The sequence below is a fragment of the Panulirus ornatus genome, chromosome 4 (assembly GCF_036320965.1).
Source record: "Panulirus ornatus isolate Po-2019 chromosome 4, ASM3632096v1, whole genome shotgun sequence".
Taxonomy (NCBI): domain Eukaryota; kingdom Metazoa; phylum Arthropoda; class Malacostraca; order Decapoda; family Palinuridae; genus Panulirus; species Panulirus ornatus.
Genome location: NC_092227.1, coordinates 49930401 through 49950097, shown reverse-complemented (window position 1 = coordinate 49950097; position 19697 = coordinate 49930401). Strand labels below are relative to the sequence as shown.

Below are 19697 nucleotides of genomic sequence, written 5' to 3'. Positions count from 1 at the left end.
TAAGTGATCAACTGCCTTTGTAACATTTTTGTTGAGGAAAATGTGATCAGTTGCATCAGTAAGGAGTGTTGTTATCGTTAATCCCAAGATGAACTACCACTATCAGTGCTGGTACTCGTACCATGAATGGTACTGAAAGAAAAAAAATTAGGATAATCATGTTTATGACATAAGTAATTGTATAATTGACAATTTTCTAACGAGGATGTTAAGTAGAATATACGTAGATATTGGTCGATAAGAGGGACCTACTTTAGATATGCGCACTGTTAACCCTGCTGTCTAACCACCTGACTTAAATAGTCATACAAGTCTAACTGGTTCTTATCTTAGCTGTCTCCCACCAAGATCTGCTTCCTATCTTAGCTGCCTCCCACCAGGATGTGCTTCCTATCTTAGCTGCCTCCAACCACGATATGGTTCCTATCTTAGCTGTCTCTCGCCAAGATCTGCTTCCTATCTTAGCTGCCTCCCGCCAAGATCTGCTTCCTATCTTAGCTGTCTCCCGCCAAGATATGGTTCCTATCTTAGCTGCCTCCCGCCAAGATCTGCTTCCTATCTTAGCTGCCTCCCACCACGATATGGTTCCTATCTTAGCTGTCTCCCGCCAAGATCTGCTTCCTATCTTAGCTGCCTCCCGCCAGGATGCGGTTCCTATCTTAGCTGTCTCCCGCCAGGATCTGCTTCCTATCTTAGCTGCCTCCCGTGCCTCGCTCACTTCCGCTCAAGTAGGGCTCCAGTGACATGCGTCCGTTTTCCTTTCCACGAAGATAATCCAACCATCGCAGGAATGTTCCTCTTATTCTACCTGGTAAACCAGCCTTTCAGTCAGCCTCTCCTACATCACCGTGTTAATGTTCTCCGGGAGTCCAGACACAAGCAATCCATTACTCAGTCTCCTCCCTTGTCCAAGACACAGCTCACATTCTTGAGAAATCTGAGAGGCTTGTTACGCATGACCTCCTTTCCCTGAGACAGAGACGTCTTTCACGTAGGTAATTTCTCCCCTGCAGGAAGTCATGCATTTACTCTCCGATTATCTGTTCAATGCCTTCACACCACACTCGTCTGGGACACGCGTCTTCTTGGTCTCCATTCTTACAGATAGGTATGGAGTTTACCCTCCTGCACTACCTTGGCACTTAAATCAAGGTTTATCAAGAGTATCTACACACACATCTTCAACACGTAGGGTGAAATTTCATCGGAACTATGAGCCTTGTATGGATCAGGACCATTTTGTTAATGTCTTTTCTCGGTATCTCCTTCCCGTTCCATCTCAGTGTTGGGGCGATTGTGTCTTCCACCGTAAAATCACTTTCAAACTTGTCATTCAGTTCTTCACATATCCTCACCACCTCATCTATCACAATTCCCGTCTGAATCCCTAAAACTAATTTGCTGTCTTTTTTTTTTTTTTTCTTTACTGACAATTTCCTCCTGATTAATTCCAGGAAAAGCTTTGGATTTTCTCCTGCCTTGTCCATGATATTCTTTACAAAGTTTCTTAGATCTTGCTTTCTCACTCTGCTACACAGGTTCCTTGTTCTTCACAAATACTGGCTGGGTCGGGGAGGCGCCTACATAGTCACAACACATCTCAAAGCTCTTCTTTATTTTCCGTATTTATGGTTCAAGTTACCCATCATACTTCAACTCATTCATTGTAAATTTCACAAAACTGTTCACCACGAAACCCTGCATGTGTGTAGAGGTGTGTGAATGAGTCTATATGGGATTACTGTTCATGGACTACTAGAAGTGTTTTACGGAGACCTTGCAGCATAAGTGCTTTGCAACCAGCAGCAGGGAAATAATGGTCTGTGTTGGAGTTAAAAGTTCTGTAGAGAGACAGTACTAGTATCGTCCTCAGGCAATAATACAACCTTGCCAAACGTGACTTTTCAATCGCAGTGTAACCTGAGGCAGGTGACAGAACATGTGTAACGAGGGAATCGGAGGCGATAGTATAGAAAAAAAGGGAGGTTTGAGAAGGGTCATGCATGGTATAATGGTAGTATTTGGGCGGAACCAGGGATGTTATCTGTGGAATATCGAATGTTAGGAACGGAACAGCGTTTATATGGCCCAGGTACTCCTTTATCGATCTGTTCGAAAGGGGTGGATGAACTTGATCTAGGGCCTGTGACATTCTTAAGTCAAGACGAGCAACTTTAACACTGAATTTGCGTATTATAATAATAATAATGATATTAATAACTTTTTTTTTTTTTTTTTTTTTATACTTTGTCGCTGTCTCCCGCGTTTGCGAGGTAGCGCAAGGAAACAGACGAAAGAAATGGCCCAACCCCCTCCCCCATACACATGTACATACACACGTCCACACACGCAAATATACATACCTACACAGCTTTCCATGGTTTACCCCAGACGCTTCACATGCCTTGATTCACTCCACTGACAGCACGTCAACCCCTGTATACCACATCGCTCCAATTCACTCTATTCCTTGCCCTCCTTACACCCTCCTGCATGTTCAGGCCCCGATCACACAAAATCTTTTTCACTCCATCTTTCCACCTCCAATTTGGTCTCCCTCTTCTCCTCGTTCCCTCCACCTCCGACACATATATCCTCTTGGTCAATCTTTCCTCACTCATTCTCTCCATGTGCCCAAACCATTTCAAAACACCCTCTTCTGCTCTCTCAACCACGCTCTTTTTATTTCCACACATCTCTCTTACCCTTACGTTACTTACTCGATCAAACCACCTCACACCACACATTGTCCTCAAACATCTCATTTCCAGCACATCCATTCTCCTGCGCACAACTCTATCCATAGCCCACGCCTCGCAACCATACAACATTGTTGGAACCACTATTCCTTCAAACATACCCATTTTTGCTTTCCGAGATAATGTTCTCGACTTCCACACATTTTTCAAGGCTCCCAAAATTTTCGCCCCCTCCCCCACCCTATGATCCACTTCCGCTTCCATGGTTCCATCCGCTGACAGATCCACTCCCAGATATCTAAAACACTTCACTTCCTCCAGTTTTTCTCCATTCAAACTCACCTCCCAATTGACTTGACCCTCAACCCTACTGTACCTAATAACCTTGCTCTTATTCACATTTACTCTTAACTTTCTTCTTCCACACACTTTACCAAACTCAGTCACCAGCTTCTGCAGTTTCTCACATGAATCAGCCACCAGCGCTGTATCATCAGCGAACAACAACTGACTCACTTCCCAAGCTCTCTCATCCCCAACAGACTTCATACTTGCCCCTCTTTCCAGGACTCTTGCATTTACCTCCCTAACAACCCCATCCATAAACAAATTAAACAACCATGGAGACATCACACACCCCTGCCGCAAACCTACATTCACTGAGAACCAATCACTTTCCTCTCTTCCTACACGTACACATGCCTTACATCCTCGATAAAAACTTTTCACTGCTTCTAACAACTTGCCTCCCACACCACATCTTTAATAACTCATAATAATAATAATAATAATAATAATGATATTAATAATAATAAATAATAATGATAATAATAAATCATAAAAATAATAATAATAATAATAATAATAATAATAATAACAATAATAATAATAATTAATAATAATACTAATAATAATAACTACAATAATAAAATTGAGTTTACAGAAACATCTTCAGCAAAGGTGTACGGCAGTGCACATAGCATAGAATGTGGCGCTATGAAGAGGCCGGGGAAGCAACCAAACACTTTATACAAATAATGGAGCGACAGCCTCTTGGTTGCTGATAATTACGGTCGCATTGGCAGGGTAGAGATTGTTCTGGTAGCGGTACACACGAGCTCAGATGGCCTCGTTGAGGCTGTGGTGCTGAACTACAACTAAAGGACGAGGGATCTCTTAGGTGGCGGGAGGCAACGGTGATGCAGTAACTTTCCTCTGAATTGTTGGGGTTTCGTATGATGGTTAGAGTCGGGAAAAACAGACTGTTGACTGATTCTTGATAGTCTGTGTGTGTGTGTGTGTTACTGTCTTCTTGCATCAAAATCAACACACCCTTACTATCCTACAGTTAGACATACTTTTTTTTTTTTTTTTGCCGCTGTCTCCCGCGTTTGCGAGGTAGCGCAAGGAAACAGACGAAAGAAATGGCCCAACCCACCCCCATACACATGTATATACATACGTCCACACACGCAAATATACATACCTACACAGCTTTCCATGGTTTACCCCAGACGCTTCACATGCCTTGATTCAATCCAATGACAGCACGTCAACCCCGGTATACCACATCGCTCCAATTCACTCTATTCCTTGCCCTCCTTTCACCCTCCTGCATGTTCAGGCCCCGATCACACAAAATCTTTTTCACTCCATCTTTCCACCTCCAATTTGGTCTCCCTCTTCTCCTCGTTCCCTCCACCTCCGACACATATATCCTCTTGGTCAATCTTTCCTCACTCATTCTCTCCATGTGACCAAACCATTTCAAAACACCCTCTTCTGCTCTCTCAACCACGCTCTTTTTATTTCCACACATCTCTCTTACCCTTACGTTACTTACTCGATCAAACCACCTCACACCACACATTGTCCTCAAACATCTCATTTCCAGCACATCCATCCTCCTGCGCACAACTCTATCCATAGCCCACGCCTCGCAACCATACAACATTGTTGGAACCACTATTCCTTCAAACATACATATATGCAGTAAAGTCTCCGGATAGCGTTCATCTGCGTCCATGCCATGCTAACAGTGAACCTTCTCCAGCATGAAAGACTAACCCAGTTACTAACAGTAGCATCAGTGGAGGCCTAGCCGTGCTCACGCTCATCCCCCTACCGGCAGATGCCTGCACCACGATCACCTGCCCACCGCCCCTCACCTGCGCCCTCACCACCGCCGGGGAGCCTGAGTGCCGGTGCCAGAGTGCCTGCCAAAGCCTCTTACATGCCAATGTCTCCACCAGCGTGTACCACGGCTCCTTCCTCGCCGCCACCCATTCCAGGGATTCGGACATTGCCCATCGTGTCAAAATAGCGGTAAGACAAATGTGACACACACACACACACACACACACACACACACACACACATACACACACACACACACACACACACCTGGCAGTCTGGTCATAAACTGCTGACATCCCCCCCGTCCCAAAGGCCTCAGACAGTTATATATATTTTTTCATCACTACACACACCCACACATCACATATATATATATATTTTTTTTTATTTATTTATTTTGCTTTGTCGCTGTCTCCCGCGTTTGCGAGGTAGCGCAAGGAAACAGACGAAAGAAATGGCCCAACCCACCCCCATACACATGTATATACATACACGTCCACACACGCAAATATACATACCTATACATCTCAATGTATATACATATATATATATATATATATATATATATATATATATATATATATATATATATATATTTTTCTTTTTTGCTTTGTCGCTGTCTCCCGCGTTTGCGAGGTAGCGCAAGGAAACAGACGAAAGAAAGAATATATATATATACATATATATATATATATATATATATATATATATATATATATATATATATATATATATATATATATATATATTGCCATTTCCCACGTCAGCGAGGTAGTGTTGAGGACAGAGGACTAAGCCTTTGAGGAAAATCCTCCTCTCTTGTTTTTGATTTTCCAAAAAGAAGGAACAGAGAAGGGGGCCCAAGTGAGGATTTCCCTCAAAGGACCAGTCCTGTTCTTAACGCTACCTCGCTGGTGCGGGAAATGGCGAATAGTATGAAATATATATATATATATATATATATATATATATATATATATATATATATATATATATATACATATATATATATATATATATATATATATATATATATATATATATATATATATATATATATATATATATATATATTATCCCTAGGGATAGGGAGAAAGAATACTTCCCACGTATTCTCTGTGTGTCGTAGAAGGCGACTAAAAGGGAAGGGAGCGGGGGGCTGGAAATCCTCACCTCTCATCTTTTTTTTCTTTTTCCAAAAGAAGGAACAGAGAAGGGGGCCAGGTGAGGATATTCCCTCAAAGGCCCAGTCCTCTGTTCTTAACGCTACCTCGCTAACGCGGGAAATGGCGAATAGTTTGAAAAAAAAGTATATATATATATATATATATATATATATATATATATATATATATATATATATATATTGGAAAGGATCACAATTTTGCGCTTGATCAAGATATTCCTATGAGTCCACGGGGAAAATGAAACACGAAAAGTTCCCAAGTGCACTTTCGTGTAATAATCACATCATCAGGGGAGACAAACGAGAGAAATATAACAGTCAGTTGATATACATCGAAGAGACGAAGCTAGGACGCCATTTGGTAAACATGTGATTGTCCAAGACAGACAACGAGCGTTCATAAACTTATCATTTTACAAATTTTTTCAACAATAAAGTTATCTAATTTGTATAGACCATCACTAATATTAAGATTATAATTCTTTGTGTATTTAATAATAGAAGATTCAATGATATTTCTCATGGTAATAGAGTTAGATTTAATAACTGAGATGGCATTACTCCAGTCAATACAATGATCATAGTTTTTAACGTGATTAAACAAGGCATTTGATTCTTGTCCCATTCTTATACTATATTTATGTTGCTTAAGTCTAACGGAAGATCCTTACCAGTCTTCCCAACATAAAATCTATTGCAATTTCTACATGGCACTTTATAGATGCATCCAGGAGAATTTTCTGGTGAATTCCTGATTAAGATATTCTTTATAGTATTATTGTTGCTGAAGGCAACATTTACATTGAAGGATTTAAGCAACGTGGGAAGTAAAGTAAAATTATTATTAAAAGGGACAATCAAAAGATTCTTGGTGTCACTGGGAGGTTTGGGCTCAACTCTATAAAATGATTTCTTTGCTAACTTAAGGTATTTATCAATGAAAGATATATGGTACTTTAACTTTGATCCAATAGAATATATCTTCTCAAACTCATCATCAATAAACTCTGGACTGCAAATACGTAATGCCCTAAGGAACATAGATTGAAAAGAAGATAATTTTCACTTTCTCAAAAATTCGTAAATACTTTCACTTATCTTTTCTTTTTCAGTTTTATAATTTTTCCTATATTTCAATTATGGCCCAGCCTTGGTATGGACTTTTGTCCGTGACTGGAGCTTTCAACATAAAGAAAGAAGCACGTTCTCTGTCACTTCTGAAACCACACTGCTCTTCCCCAATCTGATGCTCTGTACATGCCTTCTCAATCAATAGCCTCCAATACAATTTTCCAGGTACACTCAACAAACTTATGCCTCTGTAGTTTGAACACTTACCTTTATCCCCTTTGCCTTTGTATAGTGGCACTATACATGCATTCCGCCAATCCTAAGGCACTTCACCGTGATCCATACATACACAATGTCCTTACCAACCAGTTAGCAACATCAGTCACCCCGTATCTTAATAAATTCAACTGCTATACCATCCATTCCCGCCGCCTTGCCGGGTTCTTCCGCAAGGCTTTCACCAACTGTTCTCTCTTTACCAAATCACTCTCCCTGACTTTCTCACTTCGCACACCACACCGACCAAAACACCCTACATCCAACACTCTATCATCCAACATTCCTTCAAAATACTCATTCCATCTCCTTACTCCATTATTACCTGTTATCACTTCTCCCCTTGCCCCCTTCACTGATGATCGCATTTGTTCTCTTATCTTTCGAAAATCATTTACTTCCGTCCAAAACATCTTTTTATTCTCCCTAAAGTTCAATGATACTCTCTCACCCCTACTCTCATTTGCCCTCTTTTTCAACCCTTGCACCTTCCTCTTGACCTCTTGCAGCTTTCTCTTATACATATACTAGTCATTTGCACTCCTTTTCTCTTTCACTAGCAACTTTAATTCTTCATCGCACCACTCACTACCCTTTCTCATTTGCCCATCTCGCAACTTCTGCACATGCCATCAGTGCTTCCCTAAATACATCCCAATCCTCACCCACTCCCCACACTTTATTTGCTCTAACCTCTTGCCATCCTACACTTAATCTCTCCTGGTATTTCTTCACAAAAGTCTCTTCTCCCCAACATTTTTATTTTTTGAAAAACTGTTCATATCTTCACTTTCGACTCCACAAGATAGTGACCAAACATCTCTCCAGCTGCCCCTCTCAGCGCATTTACATCCAAAAGTCTCTATTTTTACACGCCTATCAATTTATACGTAAACTTATAATGCCCGTTGACCATCTCTTGTACTCACATACGTATACAGTACTTGTGTGTATTTCTGTTTTTAAACCAGGTATTCCCAATACCAATCTTTTTTCAGCACCAATCCACAAGCTCTTTACCATTTCCAATCACAACACTTAATACTCCAAGTGCATCAATTATGCCCTCAACTGCCACATTACTCACCTTCGCATTCAAATCACCCATCACTATTACTCGGTCTCGTGAACTAAAACTGCTGATACACTCAGTCAGCTGCTCCCAAAACAACTGCCTCTCATAATCTTTCTTCTCATGACCAGGTGCATGAGCACCAATAATCGATCACCCATCTCTCAACATCTAGTTTCAGTTTTACCCACATCAATCTAGAATTTACATTCTTACATTATATCACACACTCCGACAACTGCCTCAGGGGTAGTGCTACTCCTTCCTTAGCTCTTGTCCTCTCACCAACCCCTGACTTTACTCCTAACACGTTTCCAAACCATTCTTCCCCTCTACCCTTGAGTTTCGTTTCACTCAGAGCCAGAACATCCAGGTTTCTTTCCTCAAACATACTACCTCTCTCATTTCTTCACATCTTGGGAACATCCACACATGTTCAGACACCCCAATCTGAGTCTCCGAGGAGGATAAACACTCCACGTATGATTCCTATTTCCTTTTTTAGAAATTGAAATACGAGAAGAAGAGGGTTTGCAGCTCCCCGCTCCCGCCCCCTATAGTCGCCTTCTACGACACGCGAGTAATACGGAGAGTAAATGTGAATAAGAGCAAGGTTATTAGGTACAGTAGGGTTGAGGGACAAGTCAATTGGGAGGTAAGTTTGAATGGAGAAAAACTGGAGGAAATGAAGTGTTTTAGATACCTGGGAGTGGATTTGGCAGCCGATGGAATCATGGAAGCGGAAGTGAATCATAGGGTGGGGAAGGGGGCGAAAGTTCTGGGAGCCTTGAAGAATGTGTGGAAGTCGAGAACATTATCTCGGAAATCAAAAATGGTTATGTTTGAAGGTATAGTGGTGCCAACAATGTTATATGGTTACGAGGCGTGGGCTATAGATAGAGTTGTGCGGAGGAGGGTGGATGTGATGGAAATGAGATGTTTGAGGACAATATGTGGTGTGAGGTGGTTTGATCGAGTAAGTAATAATAGGGGAAGAGAGATGTGTGGAAATAAAAAGAGTGTGGTTGAGAGAGCAGAAGAGGGTGTTTTGAAATGGTTTGGTCACATGGAGAGAATGAGTGAGGAAAGATTGACAAAGAGGATATGTGTCAGAGGTGGATGGAACGAGGAGAAGTGGGTGACCAAATTGGAGGTGGAAAGATGGAGTGAAAAAGATTTTGAGTGATTGGGGCCTCAACATGCAGGAGGGTAAAAGGCGTGCAAGGAATAGCGTGAATTGGAACGATGTGGTATACCGGGGTCGACGTGCTGTCAATGGATTGAACCGATTCTCACGGGAGAGTAATGGGGATATAGGACATGGAGGAGGAACAGGCATATGACAGCCCTCGCAGGATGGCAGTTGTACACAAGATTATCTCGAGACTACGTCACCTGGAGAAAAGGCAAAAACATCGGAGAGTATATTCAGGGAACAGGAAAAGTGCCAGACAGCACCAGAGACAGGGAAAGTATGCAGAACCGTCGAGCAACTTGACGAAATAAAGGTATTTGAGGATACTAATTACCATCATGGAGCAGCACAGTTCACTCAAGGTAGGGGACACCAGTCGAGAGGTTGGAGCCGATTCTGAGGCTGAAGAAAACTACAAAACTGAGGAGTTGAAGTCAAGGGTTAAGATGACTCTCAAGAAAACCACAGAGGCGAAAAAAAAAAAAAAGGCGAGGAAGAACCAAGGTGTAGAGATATTGAAGACTGTGGAGCAGACAGGCAGAGGTGTGTGCTCGCGAGGATTGTCGACGGCCGGTGTATATATAGTGAGAGACAGGACGCTAGTTAAAGTATGTGGTATGGTGGAAGGGAGATTGACGAGGGCACGAGCGGTTCGGGACTGCTATGAAAACTAAGAAAAAAAAAATAGTTTGAATTAAGAACAAGGAAGAAGACACAAGACTACGGCAGGAGATATCAGGAAGATGGTTCTCTGCACAAATCAGGGAAGCTGTGCGGGGGAAGGTTATCTGGCGCAAGTCCGTGATGATCTTTGGCCTGGAAGAAGTACATCTTTTTGACAAGGAAGATAGAAAAGATGAGGAATGGGACCAAGTCATATCGTTACTCGACGTGACAGAATTGACATTTACATGTCAAAGTAAAGAAAGGCAAGAGGATGGGACCATGCTAGGGAAAGGCCAAATAGGGTAACATTGTAAATAAAAGTGTGCAGTCTACAAGTGCTGAGAAGCTATACAAACTTGCCCGCCAGAGGAGAGGAATTCAAAAGAGTGTACGTCAAGAGTAACAAGTCACGACAGGAGAGCTTACAGTGGAAACTGGCAAAACGTAAAAACGAGAGTGATCGAATCAGGCCACGGGAAGGACCATCACAGGAGGGACGGAACTAAGTGGCAGCGAGTGCTGTATACTGAGGCATGGTGAAGAATCACAAGTCCGAGACCGTTTCAGAGACAGCAACCCTAATAGCCCTGCTGGAGACTAAACTCACAAAGAAGCTGAAGTACTAACCTAATCTAACCAAAGGGCCACACGATAGCCTGGATGGACAAAGAAGATAAAGGATTCGAACCCTCGCAACTTTGTGAGACAGACAGGAGCGTTAACCACCCAGCCATCAGTACCCATGATAGAGAAACAACTATCGGACCACAAGTAATCAAAAGTCCTTCGTTCTATATACGCTGTCAACGGGACCCTCCGGTCGTTCCTCGTTACGTACACAGTCACCAGCAGTAACGTTCTACAGATTAAGCCTGTCAAGCACGGGGGTATATGACACAGTATATGAAGCACCCATTTACACAAAATGTTCTCCATCGGGAAGGATCATAGGTACTTGTGGCTGAGCGGTTAAACTTTTAAGTCTGCCACACAAAGAGGAGAGGTGATAACTGCTGGTTCATGTTATGTGTCGTGTACTTCTAAGATATTTTAGCGGGTGGAGACTAAGAATATATGCCACTGGTTTTGGACCAAAACCGCAACTATGATTAGACAGTGGAAGTCGCCGACTTGAGAGGCATCAGGGGTTGTGCCTCTAATTCGTACTCGTACGATGCATATTTTTCTTTTCTATGATAGCGACCGCCAAGGAACAGGCAAAACATGACCCAGTCATGGCCACCTCGGGAGAAAGGAGAACTGGGTAACAAAAAGAATGAAGAAATTAATCGGAGCTGCTTTAGTGCTTTCAAACTTGACTGAAAAATAAAAGAAGTTATTGGAGGAGAGGAAAGTGAATGAAGGAATAGAGTTCCACCGATTCGATGATCGAGGGAAGAAGGGTTCATAACGGTCATTGCTCAATTGGTTTATTTTACACACACAATCTATAGGAAGCAGCAGCTAGACGCGGGTCACGGATCCAAGCAGTGGTGTGGAGAGCAGTGGCCAAATTGATAACCAGCAGGATAGGGAGGCTGAAGCAACAATACGGCAGACAGAAAGGGATGGTTGGAGAGAGATAATGCCTGCAGAATTTATGAGATGGATGACTTTTAATTCCACTTGGCTACAACGAGCCATACCTTGTGTCTTGTATGCATATGTTTTGTTATCGTGCGAGTCTTGGTTATGGGTAGAGGGTTCTGAGTTAAGGAAGTAGCGGAAGAGCTTGACTAATTTGAATTACGTAAGTAGATACTGTTGCTTCCTAATTATCCATAATTACATAGCACTGGTTCCCAATTATTCATAATTCAATCAATTAGTTCTTCACGCATCGGGATGATGGTAATTACCATTTAGCACTTTGTTAATTAGTTCTTGGTTTTACAAGTGGGAATAACCGGGTCAATGCCCTCCTACAACATCGCCAGTTCCTCACTGGAAGAAATAACTTTCCGGGTGAATGTGTAACATCATATACATAATATATATATATATTTTTTTTTTTTTGCTTTGTCGCTGTCTCCCGCGTTTGCGAGGTAGCGCAAGGAAACAGACGAAAGAAATGGCCCAACCCACCCCCATACACATGCCTTGATTCAATCCACTGACAGCACGTCAACCCCGGTATACCACATCGCTCCAATTCACTCTATTCTTTGCCCTCCTTTCACCCTCCTGCATGTTCAGGCCCCGATCACACAAAATCTTTTTCACTCCATCTTTCCACCTCCAATTTGGTCTCCCTCTTCTCCTCGTTCCCTCCACCTCCGACACATATATCCTCTTGGTCAATCTTTCCTCACTCATTCTCTCCATGTGACCAAACCATTTCAAAACACCCTCTTCTGCTCTCTCAACCACGCTCTTTTTATTTCCACACATCTCTCTTACCCTTACGTTACTTACTCGATCAAACCACCTCACACCACACATTGTCCTCAAACATCTCATTTCCAGCACATCCATCCTCCTGCGCACAACTCTATCCATAGTCCACGCCTCGCAACCATACAACATTGTTGGAAACACTATTCCTTCAAACATACCCATTTTTGCTTTCCGAGATAATGTTCTCGACTTCCACACATTCTTCAAGGCTCCCAGAATTTTCGCCCCCTCCCCCACCCTATGATCCACTTCCGCTTCCATGGTTCCATCCGCTGCCAGATCCACTCCCAGATATCTAAAACACTTCACTTCCTCCAGTTTTTCTCCATTCAAACTCACCTCCCAATTGTATTGACCCTCAACCCTACTGTACCTAATAACCTTGCTCTTATTCACATTTACTCTTAACTTTCTTCTTTCACACACTTTACCAAACTCAGTCACCAGCTTCTGCAGTTTCTCACATGAATCAGCCACCAGCGCTGTATCATCAGCGAACAACAACTGACTCACTTCCCAAGCTCTCTCATCCCCAACAGACTTCATACTTGCCCCTCTTTCCAAAACTCTTGCATTCATATATATATATATATATATATATATATATATATATATATTTTTTTTTTTTTTTTTTTTTTTTTTTATAATTTGTCGCTGTCTCCCGCGTTTGCGAGGTAGCGCAAGGAAACAGACGAAAGAAATGGCCCAACCCCCCCCCATACACATGTACATACACACACCCACACACGCAAATATACATACCTACACAGCTTTCCATGGTTTACCCCAGACGCTTCACATGCCTTGATTCAATCCACTGACAGCACGTCAACCCCTGTATACCACATCGCTCCAATTCACTCTATTCCTTGCCCTCCTTTCACCCTCCTGCATGTTCAGGCCCCGATCACACAAAATCTTTTTCACTCCATCTTTCCACCTCCAATTTGGTCTCCCTCTTCTCCTCGTTCCCTCCACCTCCGACACATATATCCTCTTGGTCAATCTTTCCTCACTCATTCTCTCCATGTGCCCAAACCATTTCAAAACACCCTCTTCTGCTCTCTCAACCACGCTCTTTTTATTTCCACACATCTCTCTTATCCTTACGTTACTTACTCGATCAAACCACCTCACACCACACATTGTCCTCAAACATCTCATTTCCAGCACATCCATCCTCCTGCGCACAACTCTATCCATAGCCCACGCCTCGCAACCATACAGCATTGTTGGAACCACTATTCCTTCAAACATACCCATTTTTGCTTTCCGAGATAATGTTCTCGACTTCCACACATTTTTCAAGGCTCCCAAAATTTTCGCCCCCTCCCCCACCCTATGATCCACTTCCGCTTCCATGGTTCCATCCGCTGACAGATCCACTCCCAGATATCTAAAACACTTCACTTCCTCCAGTTTTTCTCCATTCAAACTCACCTCCCAATTGACTTGACCCTCAACCCTACTGTACCTAATAACCTTGCTCTTATTCACATTTACTCTTAACTTTCTTCTTCCACACACTTTACCAAACTCAGTCACCAGCTTCTGCAGTTTCTCACATGAATCAGCCACCAGCGCTGTATCATCAGCGAACAACAACTGACTCACTTCCCAAGCTCTCTCATCCCCAACAGACTTCATACTTGCCCCTCTTTCCAGGACTCTTGCATTTACCTCCCTAACAACCCCATCCATAAACAAATTAAACAACCATGGAGACATCACACACCCCTGCCGCAAACCTACATTCACTGAGAACCAATCACTTTCCTCTCTTCCTACACGTACACATGCCTTACATCCTCGATAAAAACTTTTCACTGCTTCTAACAACTTTCCTCCCACACCATATATTCTTAATACCTTCCACAGAGCATCTCTATCAACTCTATCATATGCCTTCTCCAGATCCATAAATGCTACATACAAATCCATTTGCTTTTCTAAGTATTTCTCACATACATTCTTCAAAGCAAACACCTGATCCACACATCCTCTACCACTTCTGAAACCGCACTGCTCTTCCCCAATCTGATGCTCTGTACATGCCTTCACCCTCTCAATCAATACCCTCCCATATAATTTACCAGGAATACTCAACAAACTTATATCTCTGTAATTTGAGCACTCACTCTTATCCCTCAAACATCTCATTTCCAGCACATCCATCCTCCTGCGCACAACTCTATCCATAGTCCACGCCTCGCTATTGACGTTTGTGTGAATAAATTGTACATTTCCTTTTCCATAGCCAGAGGTTGAACCATTATGTGACATTCATTTTTTTTCATTCATTTCAAGCTAAAAGTTTGTTTTCTAAATTGTTTCTTACATTTTTCATATGTATATATATGTATGTGTGTTGTGTGTGTGTGTATGTGCGTATGTGTGTGTATGTGTGTGTGTGTGTGTGTGTGTGTATATATATATGTATATTATCCCTGGGGATAGGGGTGAAAGAATACTTCCCACGTATTCCTCGCGTGTCGTAGAAAGCGACTAGAGGGGACGGGAGCGGGGGGCCGGAAATCCTCCCCTCCTTGTATTAACTTTCTAAAATGGGAAACAGAAGAAGGAGTCACGCGGGGAGTGATCATCCTCCTCGAAGGCTCAGAGTGGGGTGCCTAAATGTGTGTGGATGTAACCAAGATGTGAAAAAAGGAGAGATAGGTAGTATGTTTGAGGAAAGGAACCTGGATGTTTTGGCTCTGAGTGAAACGAAGCTCAAGGGTAAAGGGGAAGAGTGGTTTGGAAATGTCTGGGGAGTGAAGTCAGGGGTTAGTGAGAGGACAAGAGCAAGGGAAGGAGTAGCAATACTCCTGAAACAGGAGTTGTGGGAGTATGTGATAGAATGTAAGAAAGTAAATTCTCGATTAATATGGGTAAAATTGAAAGTTGATGGAGAGAGGTGGGTGATTATTGGTGCATATGCACCTGGGCATGAGAAGAAAGATCATGAGAGGCAAGTGTTTTGGGAGCAGCTGAATGAGTGTGTTAGCGGTTTTGATGCACGAGACCGGGTTATAGTGATGGGTGATTTGAATGCAAAGGTGAGTAATGTGGCAGTTGAGGGAATAATTGGTATGCATGGGGTGTTCAGTGTTGTAAATGGAAATGGTGAAGAGCTTGTAGATTTATGTGCTGAAAAAGGACTGATGATTGGGAATACCTGGTTTAAAAAGCGAGATATACATAAGTATACTTATGTAAGTAGGAGAGATGGCCAGAGAGCGTTATTGGATTACGTGTTAATTGACAGGCGTGCGAAAGAGAGACTTTTGGATGTTAATGTGCTGAGAGGTGCAACTGGAGGGATGTCTGATCATTATCTTGTGGAGGCTAAGGTGAAGATTAGTATGGGTTTTCAGAAAAGAGGAGTGAAGGTTGGGGTGAAGAAGGTGGTGAGAGTAAGTGAGCTTGGGAAGGAGACCTGTGTGGGGAAGTACCAGGAGAGACTGTGTACAGAATGGAAAAAGGTGAGAACAATGGAAGTAAGGGGAGTGGGGGAGGAATGGCATGTATTTAGGGAATCAGTGATGGATTGCGCAAAAGATGCTTGTGGCATGAGAAGAGTGGGAGGTGGGCTGTTTAGAAAGGGTAGTGAGTGGTGGGATGAAAAAGTAAGAGTATTAGTGAAAGAGAAGAGAGAGGCATTTGGACGATTTTTGCAGGGAAAAAATGCAATTGAGTGGGAGAAGTATAAAAGAAAGAGACAGGAGGTCAAGAGAAAGGTGCAAGAGGTGAAAAAAAGGGCAAATGAGAGTTGGGGTGAGAGACTATCAGTAAATATATATATATATATATATATATATATATATATATATATATATATATATATATATATATATATATATATATATCTTTTTTTCTTTCAAACTATTCGCCATTTTCCGCATTAGCAAGGTAGCATTAAGAACAGAGGACTGGGCCTCTGAGGGAATATCCTCACCTGGCCCCCTTCTCTGTTCCTTCTTTTGGAAAAAAAAAAAAAAAAAAAAAAAAAAACAAGAGGGGAGGATTTCCAGCCCCCCGCTCCCTCCCCTTTTAGTCGCCTTCTACGACACGCAGGGAATACGTGGGAAGTATTCTGTCTCCCCTATCCCAAGGGATATATATATAAATATATATATATATATATATATATATATATATATATATATATATATATATATATATATATATATATATATATATATATATATTCGTTCATTTGTTTCGCATTTCTCAAGGAAATTGTGATCAATGAAACATCAGACTCCATAACTATTTTACAGAACCGGACAATGTAATCATTTTAACTAATCAGAATGTAACATAAGTTTCCTGTTTGCGATAAGACACCAGTTATGGTTCTTTCGAAAGACCTGAAAACCAAAATATTGGAATTACGATCTCACATATATACATCTTGCAGTGTAAAGGGGACGCGTTGGGCTCAATATATCAGATAGCGCAAGTAGCGACTTTGTGAAAGTTATACCGTACATATCATCCCGTAGTACGTTGTGACGTGGACCACAAGCGATTTCTAAGGCAACCTTAGTCACACGAAACATACCAGTTATACTTATGAGGTGACGTGGATCCTGCAATGTCGACCAGACAACAGGCGTCTGTATAACAATTGGCGTAAGTACGAGTATCATATGGATGATACCGATTGCAAACACATCAGTCATAAACACACTATATAATATACACATGATGTCAGTCATGAGGTCAAGTCATGTCGTGTCATGATCTGGGAACTGTCAAGTATAGTTCCCAATCACTCAGACAATGTCGATCATACAGATGCTTCCAATCATACCATCGTCTAATCATCATACGCCAGACGATCCCTAACTAACCAGGTGATCGGCCATGCTAAGGACCTCTTACATTATCGAGCGCAAGTAACGGATCATATAGGAAATGACGATCAAGAGATCGTCCCGTAAGCCTACGCACATACATTCATACCACGACCCTGGGTCGACAACCTGTAATGAAATGCGACCCATAACTTCCTGCGCTCTAAATGTGGTCGTCACAGGTGTTTACTGGTGTTGATTATTACTGTGCCGTGAGGCTCATGTGTGTGGAACGCATACCAGGAAGGAGGAGAAGAGAGAGAATGAAAGAGGAAACCATGAATATCTAAATGAAGATACAATACGCGAGTATTAGATTAATGACATCTATAATATTAGTGATTCTACCTTTATACATGTTAATGAAAACGATAGAGGCAAGTCAGCTATCTAAAGAGGGGCTCATACAAACGTTTTAACTTTTACAAACTCAAAACTTGCAATATCAGATAAACTGTACACAATGCGTCTCTCTTATTCTGCAAGATGTGTAGATGCGAGATCGTGATCCTAATATTCTGCTTTTAGAGTCTTTTGAAACACCATAACTGGTGTCTGATTGCAAGCAGGAAAATAATCTAACACTCTGATTAGTTACTGATTAGTTAGAATACTTACATACTCTGGCTCTGTAGAACCTTAATGGAATCTGATGAGCTAAACTGACCATAATTTCCTTAAAAAATGCGAAACAAACTTGCAGCACATCACTCGATATCTTGCTTCTTCTCTTCTTTACACATGTACGAACTGTAACATGACCTAGTTGTCTGACTTCCTATGATGAACACACACCCCAGGTCCAGGCAGACAGGAAGGAGAATGCGTCACAAATGGAAGCTACACGCATAGAAGACCCATGAAGTCCATGTACTTTCTTGGTCAGTGACACTTGTTTATAATAATACGAGACACCAACACCTGCACACACAAGAGCTTCTGAAAGTCTTCAGTTTTTTCGCGAGTACAAATATAAAAAGGCTCTCTAGTTTCGTCCATAAATACTTCAATTGTAAGTATAGATGATAACAGTTACTATGTGGACGGTGTCCATCTCGAAGGCACAATTTAGCCATCCAGGCTATACTGACAACGTCTTTTGTCTGCCAAGTCCTGTTAGTGGAGGAAAACCATTTAGACGAACAAGAGGCCATACTTGGAGGGACCAGCAACTATTATAGACCACGAGTCACACATGGAGAGACCAGCTACCATAAGAGACCACTGGTCAAACATGGAGGGACTAGCTATCGTAATAGACCAATGGTGACACCAGCAACCACAACAAAATACAGGTCATATATAGAGAGGCCAGCAACTATCATAGACATTTAGTCACACTTGTTGGGACCAGCAACTATCACAGATATTCAGAGAGACCAACCAGACATTATGCATGAAAAGACCAGATAAGATATTGAGACCCTAACACTTCATCTTTATATATGATGCGTTGATGAACGCCTGCCCAGCCTCATGAGAAATGTCAATGTCTCTGCTTTTAATATTCGTGTTGAGAACAGCTCTCTCGTCTACCTCACCCAACAGATCACCCCTACAGCCTTCAGAACTAGACCACCTCCTTCATCCTGACTCCATCAGTACAGATCAAGAATTTAGGTTACTGTTACTGTCCATCAAAAAGCCTCAGCACAGACCATCAGGTCTTCTGCTGGCTGTCTTTCCTCTGTAGTTGACCACATCTCGACCCGGGTCATACACAATCTCTATTCCAGCAATGTCCCATCCTCCTCAGCCTCGGTCCCCTTCAACTTGTCCAGTCAACCCTTCTTCTCGGTGTCACTTTGGACAGCATGCTAAGCTGGAATGCTCACGTCAGGAACATAATAACATAAGCTGGAATGCTCACGTCAGGAACATAGGCTAAGCTAGAATGCTCACGTCAAGAACATAGGCTAAGCTGGAATGCTCACGTTAGGAACATAGGCTAAGCTGGAATGCTCACGTCAGGAACATAGGCTAAGCTGGAATGCTCACGTCAAGAACATAGGCTACGCTGGAATGCTCCCGTTAGGAACATAGGCTAAGCTGGAATGCTCACGTTAGGAACATAGGCTAAGCTGGAATGCTCACGTCAGGAACATAAGCTAAGCTGGAATGCTCACGTTAGGAACATAAG

General features: G+C 42.2%; 1 protein-coding gene across 1 annotated transcript in view; it reads left to right on the top strand.

Moving 5' to 3' along the window:
- Nucleotides 1–19697, top strand: part of LOC139764797 (uncharacterized) — a 156255-nt gene that overhangs the window by 119406 nt on the left and 17152 nt on the right. The window contains exon 14 of the mRNA XM_071691694.1: nucleotides 4831–5024. Within this exon, the coding sequence (XP_071547795.1) occupies nucleotides 4831–5024 (194 nt within the window). The remainder of the gene's footprint in view (nucleotides 1–4830; nucleotides 5025–19697) is intronic.